The sequence below is a fragment of the Callorhinus ursinus genome, unplaced genomic scaffold (assembly GCF_003265705.2).
Source record: "Callorhinus ursinus isolate GAN/ISIS: 27379988/994484 unplaced genomic scaffold, GSC_fseal_2.0 scaffold6, whole genome shotgun sequence".
Classification (NCBI taxonomy): domain Eukaryota; kingdom Metazoa; phylum Chordata; class Mammalia; order Carnivora; family Otariidae; genus Callorhinus; species Callorhinus ursinus.
In genome coordinates this window covers 30,328,700-30,346,144 of record NW_027397068.1, presented here as the reverse complement: position 1 = coordinate 30,346,144, position 17,445 = coordinate 30,328,700, and the positions used below count along the sequence as shown (strand labels likewise).

General features: G+C 42.9%; 1 protein-coding gene across 4 annotated transcripts; it reads right to left on the bottom strand.

Annotated features, from left to right (window-relative positions):
* Positions 1-2,592: 2,592 nt before the first annotated feature.
* GTF3C6 (general transcription factor IIIC subunit 6) lies at positions 2,593-15,919 on the bottom strand. Of its 4 annotated transcripts, none has more exons than XM_025864126.2 (6): positions 15,601-15,919; positions 15,204-15,284; positions 13,454-13,517; positions 13,310-13,354; positions 11,665-11,778; positions 2,593-5,744 (listed from the first exon to the last, which is right to left on the bottom strand). In XM_025864126.2, the coding sequence occupies exons 1-6, from the start codon at positions 15,712-15,714 to the stop codon at positions 5,443-5,445; spliced, it is 720 nt and encodes a 239-aa protein (XP_025719911.2). In that variant the 5' UTR covers positions 15,715-15,919; the 3' UTR covers positions 2,593-5,442. The 4 variants fall into 4 exon arrangements, with proteins under 4 accessions (XP_025719911.2, XP_073749880.1, XP_073749881.1 ...); XM_073893779.1 differs by having other exon boundaries at positions 13,310-13,375; positions 15,601-15,744; XM_073893780.1 differs by lacking the exon at positions 11,665-11,778 and having other exon boundaries at positions 13,310-13,375.
* Between the last annotated feature and the right edge of the window lie 1,526 nt (positions 15,920-17,445).

The window sequence follows — 17,445 nt, the reverse complement described above, 5'->3', positions numbered from 1 at the left end:
TGCATGAGAAGGGGGAGGGTCAGAGGGAGAAGCAGACTCCCTGCTAAGCAGGGAGCCCGACATGGGACTCGATCCTGGGACTCCAGGAGCATGACCTGAGCCGAAGGCAGTCGCTTAACCAACTGAGCCACCCAGGCGCCCTCTCTCTCACATTTAAAGGATAATTTTGCAGAGTACTGAATTCTAGCTTGGTGGGTTTTTTCTTTCAACATTTAAAGTATTTCATTCCAACTGTCTTCTTGACTGCACAGTTATTGAGAAGTCAGATGTAATTCTTATCTTTGCTCCTCTATAGGTAAGGGGTTTTCCCCCATCTGACTTCTTTCAGGATTTTAAATTTATTGTTAATTTTCTGTAGTATGAAAATGGTATCCCTAGGTTTAGGGGTTTTTTGGGGCATTTATCCTAGTTGGTGTTCTCTGCGCTTACGGGATCTGTGGTTTGGTGTCTGAAATTAATTTGGGGAAATTCTTAGTCATTATTGCTTCAAAGTTCAGCTTTTTATTTATTGTTAAATTGGAGTGGCAACTTCCAGCTTCTCAGTGCTAGACCAGAAATGAGAAATGTCTCTGATAATATTTTATTGAATGCCAGATATTGTGAATTTTACTTTGTTGGATGTTGGATATGTTAAAAAGATTCTTCAGTGTTGGGGTGCCTGGGTGGTTCAGTCAGTTGGGCGTCCAACTCTTGGTTTCAGCTCAGGTCATGATCTCAGGGTCATGGGATCAAGGCCCACATTGGGTTCCACACTCAGCTCAAAGTCTACTTGTCCCTCTCTCTCCCCCTCAGCCTCTCCCCTAACTCATGAGTTCTCTAATAAAGAAATACATAAAATCTTTAAAAATATATATTCTTGGGGCAACTAAGTGGCTCAGTTATTAAGCGTCTGCCTTCGGCTCAGGTCATGATCCCAGCGTCCTGGGATCAAGCCCTCCTTCGGGCTCCCTGCTCAGCGGGAAGCCTGCTTCTCCCTCTCCCACTCCCCTTGCTTGTGTTCCCTCTCTTGCTGTGTCTCTCTCTGCCAAATAAATAAAATAAAATTTTATATATATATATATATATATATGGTGTTGCCTGAGATGCAGTTACTTGGAAATAGTTTGATCCTTTCAGGTCTTGCTTTTAAGTTTTGTTAGGTGAGGCAAAAGCCTTATTTAGGCTAATTATGCTCTGAGGCAAAACCGTTTTGAGTACTCTATCCATGCTCCATGAAATATGAGGTTTTTCTACACTGGGTGAGAACTGCAAACCCAGGGATTGTTCAGATGGCTCTTTTCCCTGCCTCCAGTGGTTTTCTGGCATAGATGTGATCAGTATTCTACTGAAGACTCCAGGAGGATTCTCTGTAGATCATTGAAGCTTTCTCTCTGTACTCCCTTTCTGATATTCTGCTTTGCAAGTTCCAGCTCTCTTGGTCTTCTAGGGGTTCCAGTTCCATCTCCTCATCTCAGAAAGACTTCTGATATTCATCTGGGCTTCTCCTTCTTACACTGTAACCTGGAAATTTTCTCAAGGCAGTATTCTAAGGAAATCATAAGGCTACCTCACTTGTTTCCTGGGATGGGACAATTTATGCACCAAAGTGAGAATGACAGTGTAGCAGACAGAATAATGTCTCCCTAAAATGCTGAGATCCTAATCCCCAGAACCTGTGAATGTTATATATAAAGGGTGTTTTGCAGATGTAATTAAGTTCAGGATCTTTAGATAGGAAGGTTATCCTGGATTTTCTGTATGAGCCCAATCTAGTTACAAGGAAACTTTTGAGTTACAAAAGACCTTTTAAGAGGGACACAGGAATGTAAGAATCAGAGATGTGATTACAGAAGCAGGTGAGAGAGAGATTTGAAGATGTTATATTGCTGGTTTTGAATATGGAGGAAGGGGCCTCAAGCCAAGGAATGCAGGGAGCCTCTAGTAGCTGGAAAAGACAAGAAAATGGATTCTCCCCTGGAGTCTCCACAAGGATGTAACCCTATCAACATCTTGATTTTAACCCCATAAGACTTAATCTTGGAATTTGACCTCCAGAACTATAATAAGTTTAATGATGTTTAAGCCACTAAATTTGTGGTAATTTGTTACAGCAGCAATAGGAAACTAATATAATCACCAAATGGGAGCATGGAATATGAATAGAAAATAAGAGTTTGTGAAGACATGATAGTGAAAGAACTCTTATTTGGGATTTGAGAAAACTAGGACCTTTGCTTTCTTGACATCCTTATTCATGATATGCAAGTATGGCTACATTAAACCCAGAACAAAGTACCAGCTGTCCCTCCCACCCCCCAAAAAGAAAAAAAAATTTTTTTGGAAGATTTTATTCATTTATTCATGTGAGAGAGAGAGAGGCAGCGGGAGAAGCAGGCTCCCCACGGAGCAGGGAGCCCAACATGGGACTCGATCCCAGGACCCTGGGATCATGACCTGAGCCAAAGGCAGACGCTTAACCGACTGAGCCACCCAGGTGCCCCAGCAATATAACACTATTAAATAAAATATCGTTACTTGTAAGCAAAAGCCAACCACTGCATTCAGTGTCAGAAGTAGTATTGTGCCAGCTACATAGAGACGGTAGTTCCAAGATTAGTTTGTAAGTAATTTTATTAAGTCAGTAAGGCCGATCAATGGTGAAGAAATTCATTTGTGAAGTTCTAGTCTTACAAAATATTTCATAGTTGAAAAATAAGATTTAGTTTACCAAATTGCAAACATTTATTCTCATTTACAAGTAAGGAACTAACATACATTATGTTCTCTTCAGATTATAAGACTTTATTATCCTCTTCAATTTAAGGTAGAACCGCATCAGTCTATATCAGTTTCTTTAGCAAGATTACACGTCAAGAATCTTCCATTCTACTTCCTTATACTTTTCTGTTTTTCAAAATGCGTACTGTAGTAAATAGGATTAAGTGTGGCTCTACAGAGTGACTTAAACGAGAGCCGAGTTATTTCTCTCACATAAAGGCCAGACGCAGGCAGTCACAGCGCCTTCTCTGCCTCAACAGTGGCAGTCGTCACAGGTTTAGAAGGACGTTCACACTCACAGGACCCCATAGGACTTAGGGGACTGAACCCAGGCCCCGACTCACTTAACTTCATAGGAAACAGCACAGCACCATGAGGCTTGTTTCAACAGGAGGCTTTACTCTGGTGCCCAAGTGTCAATTCAGGTGTAAGGAGACAAGCTCATCTGGGTGGATGCAGAAACCATGCTGGCTTAGAAACTTCACGCTTCCCAAGAACCAACATCTCTTGAAACAGCCATGAGTGTAGCTTTCGGGAATCTTTGTAATAAGAAACACAGGGCTTGGGGCACCTGACTGGCTCAGTCAGTAGACCACGTGACTCTTAATCTCAGGGTCGTGAGTTCAAGCCCCAGGGTGGGCATGGAGCTTGGTTAAAAATAGAAACAAACCAAAAACACATGGTGCTTAAGTAAGTCTAAAGTCCGTATTTTCCAATGGGCATTTATAGCGGTTGTAGTCTTCCTGGTCTAGACACAGTTTACCAATAAGGGATCTTTTATTTTTTTTTTTAAGTAGGCTCCACATACACGGTGGAGCCCAATGCAGGGCTTGAACTCACGACCCTGAGATCAAGACCCGCGCTGAGATCAAGAGTCAGACACTTAGGGTGCCTGGGTGGCTCAGTTGGTTGGGCGACTGCCTTCGGCTCGGGTCATGATCCTGGAGTCCCGGGATCGAATCCTGCATCGGGCTCCCTGCTCAGCAGAGAGTTTGCTTCTCCCTCTGACCCTCTTCCCTCTCGTGCTCTCTTATCTCTCATTCTCTCTCTCTCAAATAAATAAATAAAATCTTTAAAAAAGAAAAAAAGGAGTCAGACACTTAACCAACAAAGCCAGGCTCCCCAGGCTCAGGGGAGCTCCTCCCCCAGCTCAGGCTCTTTTTTTTTTAAAGATTTTATTTATTTATTTGACAGAGAGAGACAGTGACAGCAGGGACACAAGCAGGGGGAGTGGGAGAGGGAGACGCAGGCTTCCCGCTGAGCAGGGAGCCCGATGTGGGACTCGATCCCAGGACCCTGGGATCATGACCTGAGCCAAAGGCAGACGCTTAACGACTGAGCCACCCAGGCGCCCCTCAGGGGTCATTTTTAATCACAATATTGCCTGACATCACAGCTGACATTCTATTATTATCTTCTCTAGTAGATTTCCAGAGAAATAGTGCCAAAAGGTAAAGTTGAAGTCATTTCACACGGGGAAAAAGAAAGGATTTACTAACCTTTATTCTTGGCAGTCCAGGGCAACACATCAGGATCCAATCTCCTATCTTGTTGCTCTGCCACTCATGGCTTCTATTTCCAAGGTTTCTTTACAATCCAAAAAGCCTGCTGAAGCTCTAGCCACCACATCCATACTCCAGAAAAAAGAGAAGATGAACTGGCCCATCTCCCTTTATGCCTTAAAGTTTAAGGAAACTTTCCAGAAGCATCCATCACTCAACACTTCTAATTCCATGTCACTGGCCAGAACTTAGTCATTTGGCCACATATTTACACATATATGGGTATGCTGCTAACCTGAATAACTCTGGGATTGTTACAAAATAAAAAAAGAAAGAACAGATACTGGGTCAGGTAATTAGCAAGGTGGGTCAGAGATAGGATGATGGAAGAAGCAAAGAAGCAAGAGATTTACTGGCTTTGAAGAGAAGAGGACCATAAGCCAAAGAATATAGGCAGCCTCCAGAAGCTGGAAATGGCCCTCAGATGACAGCAAGAAAATGGGACACTGATCCTTCAATGACAAAGAATTGAAATCTGCCAACAACTAAATGAACAAGGAAACAGAGTCTCCCCAACCCCCAACCTCCAGAAAAGAATGAAGTCCAGCCAACACCTTGATTTTAGCCCAGCCCATGTCAGATAGCTGAATTACAAAACTATATGATAATACACTTGTCATTTTTTTTTTAAGATTTTATTTATTTATTTGACAGAGGGAGAGACAGCGAGAGAGGGACACAAGCAGGGGGAGTGGGAGAGGAAGAAGCAGGCCTCCCGCCGAGCAGAGAGCCCAACGCGGGGCTCGATCCCAGGACCCTGGGATCATGACCTGAGCCGAAGGCAGACGCTTGATGACTGAGCCACTCAGGAGCCCCACACTTGTGTCATTTTAAGCCACTAAGTTTGTAGTAATTTGTGATGGCTGCAATAAAAAAATGTATACACTTACCTTAATAAAACTTCCAATTTAAAGAAATTCAAAGAAGGATCCCTACAGTCATTTATACCAGATTTTTAAAAATTCAATTCATATCGGGTCCTTAACGACTCTGGTATATTAAACTGTGCTATAATCAGAAATGCATGTATAGCCAACAAAACTAATAAAATAGTGAACTGAAAGCTACACAATTATGTTATATAAAAACTCCAAAAAGTTCATTACTAGTTATGAGAAACATTTCATCTAGGAGTGATTTCCGAGGCACTATCTTGAGTTTCCATAAAAACATAACCTTCTGTCTCAGAAGAAGGGATATCAATAAGAGGACCAGAATTCTCTACTTCCAAGTTCAGTGATTTCCCCTGTTCATAATTCAGGTTTGAATTATCTTTTGTTTGAATTTCTTGCTCTTCCAACTCCAAAGATTTATCTGAGGCTGTAGCTACAACGTCGTCATCTTCACATTCATGCAGAAAGCTACAGATCATGTTGGGTCTGTAGGAGAAATCATTGTCCTTGATTTGCAGCCATTCCACACCACCTAATGGGGGACGGTGAGGGATGGGAGGACAAACCAAGAAAGAAATATGAAAAAGGAATTTTAGTTACTTACATTTATTTCTCTTTAATTTTTTTTTTTTTTAAGTAGGCTTCACGCCCAGTGCGGAGCCCAATGTGGGGCTTCAACTCATGACGCTGAGATCAAGACCTGAGCTGAGATCAAGAGTCAGACACTCAACCAACTGAGCCACCCACGCGCCCCTCTCTTTAATTCAAATTTTCATCCTATGAATACATGTCAAAATAAAGCCCCGACATAAACCAATGAACATGGTACCATGACTATTAATAAACAATCACATTATTTTCATATTACATGGAGACCCTGGAGTGCCTATAGTATATGCAACATCAAAACTCACTGTAAGTGAAATATAGTCAATAATACTGTAGTAACTATATGGTGACTACACTTATGGTGAGCACTTTGTAATGTATATAACTAATGAATCACTATGTTGTACACCTGAAACTAATATAATATTGTATATCAACTATACCTCAATTTAAAAACATTTTTCTAAATTTTTTTTAAAGATTTTATTTATTTATTTGACAGAAAGAGAGAGAGAGAATCACAAGTAGGCAGAGCAGCAAGCAGAGGGAGAAGGAGAAGCAGGCTCCCTGCTGACTAGGAAGCCTGATGCAGGGCTCAATCCTAGGACCCTGGGATCATGACCTGCACCAAAGGCATACGCTTAACCAACTGAGCCACCTAGGCGCCCTAAAAAAAAAAAAAATTTTTTTTTTAAGATTTTATTTATTTATTTGACAGAGAGACAGAGAAAGCACAAGCAGACAGCAGCAGGCAGAAGCAGGCTCTCCGCTGAGTGCAGAGCCCAATGCCAGGGCTCGATCCCAGGACCCCGGGATCATGACCTGAGCCAAAGGCAGACGCTTAACCGAATAAGCCACCCAGGCGCCCTCTAAAGAAATTTTTTTAAGATTTTATTTATTCATTAGGAAGAGAGAGAGCATGAGCAAGAGAGAGCACACAAGCAGGGGGAGGGGCAGAGGGAGCAGGAGAAGCAGACTCCCCGCTGAACAGGGAGCCCGACTCGGGACTCGATCCCAGGACTCCGGGATCATGACCTGAGCTGAAGGCAGACACTTAACTGACTAAGCCACCCCAGTACCCCTCCAACTAAAAATTTTAAAAAATAGGGCGCCTGGGCGGCTCAGTTGGTTAAGCGACTGCCTTCGGCTCAGGTCATGATCCCGGAGTCCCTGGATCGAGTCCCGCATCAAGCTTCCTGCTTAGCGGGGAGTCTGCTTCTCCCTCTGACCCTCTTCCCTCTCATGCTGTTTCTCTCTCTCTCTCTCTCAAATAAATAAAATCTTCAAAAAAAAATTTTTTTTAAACAATTCAGACCATAAAAAAAATCACTAAAACTAATCATCTTCATTTACTATTCCAAGCCCTTTTTCCTGAGTCCAATTCCCAACTCACTGAGATAATTTGAGCTCTCACTACCACCTTGTCTTTCACTTCCCTATAATTTTCTCCTGTCTCCATAACAGATGATACTACCCTATCATCTTTCAACTCAACACTCACATGTCATTTTGAGTTGGAACATCCAACTATGAAATAAGACACCTCTCCAAAAAAAAAAAAAAACTTGAAAAAAAATTGTTATCCTTTTCATACTTACAGTCACAGCCCTAACCCATCAATGAACCTCCCATAATCAAGTATGGTTTCAATAATGCTAGTAATTTGGGGGCGCCCGGGTGGCTTAGTTGGTTAAGCGTCTTGACTCTTGGTTTTGACTCAGGTCCGATCTCAGGGTTGTGGGATTGAGCCCTGCATCAGGCTCCACACTCAGTGGGGAGTCTGCTTGAGAGTCTCTCTCCCTCTCTTTTTCCCTCCCCCTCTGCCCCTCCCTGTTTGCGCTCTCTCTAAAACAAATTTTAAAAAAAGTGCTAGTCATTTTTTTCTTTTATCCTTATGACCCCTTCAAATATTTTCAATGGATCCTCATCAATTTCTATAGCAAGCCTGAGCTATTTACTGTCATCTTCAAAATGCCATTCGATATCTCTAAGATACCGCAACTTATCTTGCCACCCTGTTCACACTTCGAACTGCTCCTATTCCCCACCATAAACCAACTCTTCTGTGACTGTTTGTTGAAACATCCCTACAGCTGATGCCATGTCTTCTCGTATGTTATTACCATAAAATCTCCTTCTATCAAAAGTTGTTTAGTCCTTTTCTCTCTAGTCAGCTTCAACTATTCTTTCATTTTTTCCCCCTTGCAATAGCATCATTCACCTAGTCACCAGCTTCAAAACCTTGAAGCCATTCTGCAGCCTATTCTGTTATTTAGCATGGTACATGGCACATTCCAGATACTTAATTGCATAAAATGGGTGTTGAGTCACATTCATACATGTGTTTCAATGTGATTTATTTTTTTTTCTATTTTTTTTTTTTAAGGATTTTTTGACATAGTGAGAGAGGGAACACAAGCAGGGGGAGTCAGAGAGGGAGAAGCAGGCTTCCCGCCGAGCACGGAGCCCGATGCGGTGCTCCCTGGGATCCTGGGATCATGACCTGAGCCAAAGGCAGACGCTTAACGACTGAGACACCCAGGCACCCCCAATGTGATTCACTTTAGAGTGCAAATTCCCAGAAGGTAAGGACCACATCTCCTATTTTGTTCTGCCTGCAGCATATTGCCATGTTTGGTCGCCAGGCTCCAAGATGGTCCCCAAAGATTTTCACCTTCCCGGTATTCATGCCCCTGTGTCATCTCCTCCCACAATGAATAGGACATGTCATAAATAACAGAATGTGACTTCTAAGGCTGGTTCATAAAACATATTGTGGCTTCTACCTTGTTCTCATGGATCACTTGATCTGGAAGAAGCCAGCTGCCATGTCAGGAGGGCACTGGAACAGTACTGTAGGGAGGCAAGAACTGAGGCCTCCTGCTAAAAGCTGGCACAAACCTGCCAAGCATGTGAGGAAGCTGTCTTCTATTTAGATTTTCAGGTCACTGCAACCCAGCCAACATATTGACTGCAACCTCAAGACAGACATCGAGCCAGAACTGCCTGGCTAAGCTGATCCCAAATTCCTGATTCACGGAAACTGTGTAAAATATTTTTGTTGTTGTTTTTTCAAACCGTTAAGTTTAGAGGTAAATTTCTATGCAGCAATACATAACCAATACAGCCTTGTTGGCTAACTAATTTATGTGATTAAACAAAATACCCAAATCTCCCAAAAGCCCTATTAAAGACTCCAGGAAAGGAAATTCTACAACTTCCTTCTTTAAAAAAGAATATCTGGGGCCCCTGGGTGGCTCAGTCGATTAAGTGTCCACCTTCAGCTCAGGTCATGATCCCAGGGTCCTGGGATCGAGCCCCGCATCGGGCTCCCAGCTCCGCAGGAAGCCTGCTTCTCCCTCTCCCACTCCCCCTGCTTGTGTTCCCTCTCTCGCTGTATCTCTCTCTGTCAAATAAATAAATAAAATCTTAAAAAAAAATAAAAAAGAATATCTAAGTAATAGCTAAGCTATCTGATATGTATCTACCTTTCAAGTTCTTTCTAGAACTTCAAGTACCTCTTCCTGTTATTTTCACAGTGCTAAAAAGGAGGAGAGAGGGCGCCTGGGTGGCTCAGTTGGTTAAGCGACTGCCTTCGGCTCAGGTCATGATCCTGGAGTCCCGGGATCGAGTGCCGCATCGGGCTCCCTGCTCAGCAGGGAGTCTGCTTCTCCCTCTGACCCTCCCCCCATCTCATGTGCTTTCTCTCTCATTCTCTCTGTCTCTCAAATAAATAAATAAAATCTTTAAAAAAAAATAAAATAAAATAAAAATAAAAAGGAGGAGAGATTGAGGATATACATGTGAGGAACAAAGATTTTTTATGTACTTATGTGTAATTGGTATAATTAATTTCTACATGACTAATATACCTTCAAATAGTTATTCCTTAAAATACAATAAATCAAGCCATAAATATCCATCACCAGAGTCATGTTTACTAGAGTTTGAAATACGTCTTTGAGCAAGGAGGTTTTTGGGTTTCTTTTTTCAAATTATGTGAATTTTTTTAATTTTTTTTTTTTAAGATTTTATTTATTTGACAGAGAGACAGAGTGAGAGCAGGAACACAAGCAGGGGGAGTGGGAGAGGGAGAAGCAGCACCCCCCCTAAGCAGGGAGCCCGATGCGGGGCTCGATCCCAGGACCCCGGGATCATGACCTGAGCTGAAGGAGGACGCTTAACGACTGAGCCACCCAGGCGCCGTATGTGAATTTTTTTAAAACTGAAATATAACTGACGGGCACCTGGGTGGCTCAGTTGGTTAAGTGTCTGTCTTTGGCTCAGGTCGTGATCTCTAGGTCCTGGGCTTGAGCCCCGTGTCGGGCTCCCCGCTCAATGGGAAGTTGGCTTCCCCTCTCGTCCTTTCTTTGCCCCTCCCCCTGCCTGTCCTCTTTCTCTCTCTGCCTCAAATGAATAAATAAAATCTTTAAAAAAAACTGAAGTATAGTTGACAATGTGACGTTAGTTTCAGGTACACAACACAGTGATTTGAAAAGTCTATACATTCACTACGCGATGCTCACCACAACTGTAGCTTCCACCTGTCACTACACAACACTGTTACAATACCACTGACTATTCCCTAGGCTGCACCTTTAACTCCCATGACTTACTCGTGTACCACGGGAAGCCTGTATCTCCCATTCCACTTCACTCATCTTGTCCACCCCACCACTCCCTCCCCTCCGGCAGCCACCAGTTTGTTCTCTGTATTTATGGGTCTGCTTTTTGTTTAACCGTTTGTTTTGTTTTTTCTATTCCACGTATAAGTGAAATCACTTATCTTTCTTTCTCTTTCTTCCTCTTACTTCACTTATGAGCAATGAACTTGTAAACTATCAAGTGATTATGTATCTCCACAAACATGTGCCTGCTATGGTTGCAAGAAGCAATAGTCTAAAGTCTCTACTTTGGAATGACCAGCAACTGGAGAAGGCTCAGTGGATGTGAGTTAAGAATGAAACTCAGGTCCAACAACTGTGGTCCTAGAGTCCTTCCCTCACATATAAAGCCAGCTTCTTCCAGTTATTAGCTTCCTGGGGAAGGTTGCCACCACTGCCACAAGTTTCCAGGAGATTCTCTGGGGTTTCACCTTGAGAATCCAGATCCTACCATCCCCACGTACAAAGAAGTTTTAATTAAGGGGGTGGGGGATGGTGGCTGCTGAATTCCCTAGGGGTTGGAAATCTATCAAGTTTCTTAACAAACTCCTCACAATTGTCTCCAATGCAAAGTAGGTAAGAAATTTCTTACATGTCTCCAGTGCCCTCTGCTACACTCAAGTTCAAATGAAATTTTTTATTTTATCTTTTTTTTTTTAAAGTAGGCTCCATGCCCAGAGCAGAGGCCAACACGGGGCTCGAACTCAACTATGAGATTAAGACCTGAGCTGAGGGATGCCTGGGTGGCTCAGTCAGTTGGGCGTCTGCCTTCGGCTCAGGTCATGATCCCAGGGTCCTGGGATCGAGCCCCACATCGGGCTCCTTGCTTAGCAGGGACTCTGTTTCTCCCTCTCCCTGCCGCTCCCCCTGCTTGTACTCTCTCTCTCTGTCAAATAAATAAAATCTTAAAAAAAAAAAAAAAGACCTGAGCTGAGATCAAGAGTCAGAAGTTCAACCAACTGAGCCACTCAGGTGCTCCTACAATTCAAATGAATTTTAAATCTATATCTGGTACTAAAAAAAAAAAAAAAAAATCTATACCTGGTACTTTCAGGAAGCACTCTCAATTTCTATAAAACATAGTTGTTACTACAAAGTACAAGGAATGTCCTGGCAACAATGTGTCATCTTCAAAGCCAAGAGTAAATCACCTACTTTCAGAGAACTAAGTGAACTAACCTATGCTTTCTTCTCCTTCCTTCTTTTCTGTCAAAAGAGTTCTTGTCATGCTGAGCTTCTTCATTGTATGGCATTTATATTTTAGCACTGTTTTACTACTGCCTTCTGCATCACCTAGAACATAAAACGAACTCAATTATTTTACTGTTGATGCCACCAAATAATCATGTGAAGCCTCAATAACTCCAGTTCAAAGAGTGAGACTAAACTACTTCCTGTTGAGATAGTGTAGTAAGTTCAAAATTTAACTCATCCCTCCTGCTCCCAGCACAGAGAAATGACAGATAAAATATGTAACAACTGAAGGCACAAGTGGACCCCAAAACAACAAACATCTCCAGAGGACCAAAACGCAAAGCTGTGAGTGAAATTAAATCTACTGGCCTGCTAGGCTCCAGCCCTGAAGTAGGCAAGTGGGACCAGGAATTGCCTTACAGGGTAATGGTGTCTCAAATTCTACCACTCTAAATGAAGCACCAACGTCAGACTTACTACTTGAAGCCAGAGACTGGAGCAAGGACGTTCTCAATCACAAAAGAAGCTGAGAAAAAACCTGCTGCCAACATGCTGCCTGGGGTTACAGCTTTACAGGAAACTGTGGGCGCAGGCAGGAGGGAGGATGAGACTCTGAGTTAGAGGTGTGAAGCACACTGAAAACTTCCAGACGCTGCTATGTGTCACTGACACTACACTTTAGAAAGGATCATACCGCTACCTGTAAGGATGAACCACATTAAACTGTCCATATTTAGTTCAAGTTGGTCACTTCATATGGTTAAACCTAACACACACTCAGCAATCTGGTAATTCCATTTCTAAGTGTGTATCTTAGAGCCATTTTTGGAGACACAAAATACTCATGGCAGCATTTCTGCAGTAAGTTAATAAGCAGAGTTAAGATCACGGGCTTTGGACCAGACCACCTGGGTTCAAATCCCAGCTCTGTCTCTCACTTCGTGTATGACTTTGGGAATGCTATTTACCTCTTTGTGTTTCAGTTTCTTCAAATATAAAATGAAGACAAAATGGTATCTACCTCACAGACTTGTGATGAGGATTAAATGAGTTAATACGTGTAGCATTTAGAACAATGCCTGACATATAAAAGGCATTCAATAAATTTCCGTAGCTATTAATAATTACTGGTAAAAATGGAAGCAATCAACATGTCCAGTAACTGGACAATACACTGTGGTATGGTCACAAACAGAATACTTAGCAACAGGGAAAATAGAATTATACATACCAACGTGTATAAATCTCAAAACCTATCTCTAACTGAAAAAAAGATATGCAATGGTACATATAATATGCTGTAATTTGTGTCAAGTTTGAAAATATACAAAAAAAATGCTACTTATCGTTTGTGGATACATATATGTGTAATACAAAATCAGGTACAGGAAAGAAAAACATCAAATTCAGGAAAGTGATTATCAAGACAGAGGAAGGGAGTATGTTAGAGAGGGGTAAACACGAGGCTTCAAATGTATCTGGAATATTTTTTAACTATCCGGCAAAATGGTAGGATTTGATATAGCGAGACAATGGGCACATGAGATGTTAAATTTTAATATTTACTGTACAAAAGTAAGTTTGCAATATTTCACAGTAAAAAATTTGAGTCAGCAATGCAAGCACTTACCATGTTCAACATTTTCTTCAAATATAACACAGGTCCCAAGAGTGTCTGCAGAAAAGTTGAAGGCAACTTGTTGAGAAATAACAGAGTAACTTCCTCTGAAAAGCATATTAAAAAAGGAGTTTTATCTATCTGACATCCTCCTACCTTCATATTCTCCAGCAAAGACATAGCTGTCCACTTGCAGAATGGGCCTCTCAGTGTCAATTCCCTGCAACAGAATACAGGATCATTAAAAAAATCATCATTACAGGGTGCCTGGGTGGCTCAGTTGGTTAGGCGACTGCCTTCGGCTCAGGTCATGATCCTGGAGTCTCAGGATCGAGTCCCGCATCGGGCTTCCTGCTCAGCAGTGAGTCTGCTTCTCCCTCGGACCCTCCCCCCTCTCATGCTCTCTATCTCATTCTCTCTCTCAAATAAATAAATAAAATCTTTAAAAAAAAAATCATCATTACAAAAAGCCTTGCAGGGGTGCATAGGTGGCTCAGTCGGTTAAGCACATCCAACTCTTGATTTCTGCTCAGGGTGGGTCATGAGATCCAGTCCCACCTCAGGCTCTGTGCTGGCTGTGGAGTCAGCTTAGGATTCTCTCTCTCCCTCTCCTTCTGCCTCTCCCTCCCCCTCTATAAAAAACAAGCCTTGGCGGGGGGTGAAATGGGTGAAGGTAGTCAAAAGATACAAACTCTGTTATAAAATAAGTCCTGGGGATGTAATGCACAGCATTACTCTACTTATTAATACCTTGGTGTACACTTAAAAGTTGCTAAGAGTGTAACATCTTAAAAGTTTTGACAACAGGGTGCCTGGCTAGCTGTCTGTAGAGCATGCAACTCTTGATCTTAGGGTTGTGAGCTCAAACCCCATGTTGGGCACGGAGCTTGCTTAATTGAAAAAAAAAAAAAAAACCCTCATTACAAGAAAAAAATTGTAACTGTGTGTAGTGATGGATGTTAACTAGACTTACTGTGGTAAGTACATACAACTGTTAAATCATTATGTTGTACACCTGAAATGTAATGTTATATGTCAATTACATCTCAATTAAAACCAAAAAAAGGAAGAGGCTTCAATATGTAACCTTGCTACCAAGGAGAGTGAACGCCAAAACTGGGGAACCTCTGGAGCTTGTCCTAGCAAGTGCAAGGTAAGCTAAAAATGCTCTGCTCACAGCAGTTACAATACTTCATTCATATCCAAGTAGCACGCTGTACTTCAATCAACCCCCTCTTCAAGTTAAGGTAGGAACAGAAAAAGTCTTGTCAACGGTAGCTCAAAGATTTTTTTTTTTTATTATGTTATGTCAATCACCATACATCACATCATTAGTTTTTGATGCAGGGTTCCATGATTCATCGTTTGGGTATAACACCCAGTGCTCCATTCAGTATGTACCCTCTTTAATACCCATCACCGGGCTAAGCCACCCCCCCACCCCTCAAGCTCAAAGATTTTTAAGTAAAATGATAAAAACAGATGGTAACATGACACCACAGCTCAAGTCAACAGTAGAGTGTGAGGTCTTTAAATTCTTTTCTTAGTAGGCTTCTTTCCTCCCTTCTCCAGTTAATCTGTGTGCATATCTAAATAGCCTGTCTTCACTGTTTTCTCTCCCCGCTCACTATCTAAAACAATGTACTTTTTCGAAATATATAGGTTGGTAACAAAATGCTACCTCCTCTAAATCTTTCACTCTCCCCGGGCACACATTCAGACTCTGAAGGCGAGCACGGCATTTTCTCCCATTTGTTCCCATAGTCCCTCTGTGCTTCTCTCTGATTGTCCTTAGAATTCAGTGCTTTGTAACGAGGAATAGATCTTTGGGGATACATATTTCAATATTCATTCTTGTTTAAATGTAAGAAAATCTACAGAAATCCCCCAATTCTAGAAGACTCACCAAAATCTTGCATTTATTTTCACATTTTGATAGAAAGTCTGAATCAATAATTCCGGACAATTCCACCAGAACCAACTGCTCCTGGTGGAAGAAAGAGGAGTTAACATGCTAGCACCGGAGAGTTCAGAAGAGGCAGTTAATAAGCGAAGCCAAAAATCCCCACCGGAGCGATCCCAACTTTTGTGAACACTAGGGCCTCCTTTCAACGAGAGGAAGCAAGCGACGATGCCTAAGGTTAACTTCCTCTACTTCCCCCATTCTAGCTACTGTGTGGCAGCTAGGGCCGAGGCCGGCGCTCCGGCTCCGCGCGCCGGGGGCTCTCCCTCCCGCCAGCGGCAGCCCGACTCCCTGCCCCACACGCCGCCCGCGCCGCGCAGGCCGCCGCCGTGCCACTCACTGCTTCCTCTTCTTCCTCTTCTCCGTCCTCCCGGACCCGCTCCTCGGTCGCCGCCATGATTCCGCACCTTTTCGGAACCTCCGAGTCGCTGGCCACGCCCTCCGCGGCCGCCATCTTGAGTACGGGCAGCAGCTCCCCAGGTCTGGCTGCTGCTCGGGCCCCGCAGACCGCTCCTGCCAGGACGCGAGATGGTCGCCCCCGTACCCACGTGGAGGTCCGCGCCGGGCTTCCTTCTGGTTTCTTTCTTGAGAGGAGGAGTGCGGGTCTGGTGGCAGCCGGCCGGGGCAGGCCTGCGACCGAGGACACCCTCAGGCTACCGGCCCGAGTTGGGGGAGAGGGCTGGGGAGGGAGAGAGGATAAAGAAGGTGCAAGCAAGGAGGCCGCCATGTGAGAGGGAAACGAAGAGGCCTCTCTTTGGCCCGACTCAACATTTCTTGGAAAGATATTCTTAATATCGTGTGAGCACTGCTCCTCAATTCTAGTTCTCCTTGAGCCGAGTTAAAAGCACATTTCAGTGTAACACGTAAGGAGCGCGCAAAGTGGGCTTGGGTTTCAGGCCTGCCAGCCTCAGATCTAAGATAGGTAGAGAAAGGGACCCAACCAATTATATGCTAATGCGCTTGCCCTAGGTACCGTAAGACAAACATTGTTAGGGGAATTCACAGACCTGGGGAAGTGGAGTTTTGAACCGAATTTTCTTAAACTCATGGGTTTCTCTGATAATAAAATAAATGATCTTTGTATAGGAAGCAGGATTATCTAGCTCCAAAGAGCATGAGCTTTGGGGTCTGATACTTGTCCAGTTCAGCTGCATTTTTAGCAGCAAGGCCCTAGGCATGTTGGTTATTGTGAGGATTAAATGAGACAATACATGTAAGGTAGACTTAGCCCAGCATTTGGCACAGATTGAGCATTTAACGTGTTTTATCTAGAAGGGGGAGTGGGTGAGGGAGAAGCAGACTCCTGCGGAGCAGGGAGCCCGAATGGGGGCTTGATCCCAGGATCCTGGGACCATGACTTGAGCCCAAGGCAGATGCTTAACAACTGAGCCACCCAGATCCTAGGACCATGACCTGAGCGGAAGGCAGATGCTTAACGACTGAGCCACTCAGGTGCCCCTAGAGTATTGACTTTTAAAAAACACTTTCCCATATATCCTTTCTGCTTCTTTCTACACATAAACACTTTTTTTAAAGCATTAAATTTATATCTCTGTTTTTACTTTACTCACTGTATACAACATCATGGATTTTTTCCAAGTTTTCCATGGTAAATACAGATTCACATCATAATTTCTAGTAACTGCGTAGTATTTATTGTGTAATATTATTTCACAACGCTTGTGTGGCCTGGCTGGCTCAGTTGGTAGAGCGTTCAACTCTTGATTTCAGGGTTTTAAGTTGGAGCCCCACCTTGGGTGTAGAGATTACTTAAAATATATTTTTTTAAATAGCACACAACACTTTAGTAAACATCTTTGTACATTTTTACTGAGTTGCCCCATTAAAGAAATAGGATTTTATTGCTTAAAAAAAAAAGAAAAGGGGGCGCCTGGGTGGCTCAGTTGGTTAAGCGACTACCTTCGGCTCAAGTCATGATCCTGGAGTCCTTGGATCGAGTCCCACATTGGGCTCCCTGCTCAGCAGGGATTCTGCTTCTCCCTCTGACCCTCTTCCCTCTCGTGCTCTCTGTCTCTCATTCTCTCTCTCTCAAATAAATAAATAAAATCTTTAAAAAGAAAAAAAAGAAAAGGTAGAGCGCTTAACTTGTTAGACATTATAGATTTGAATTCTAGCTCTGAAATGTAATACTTGTGATCTGGGACAAGCTCCTACACTTTCTAAG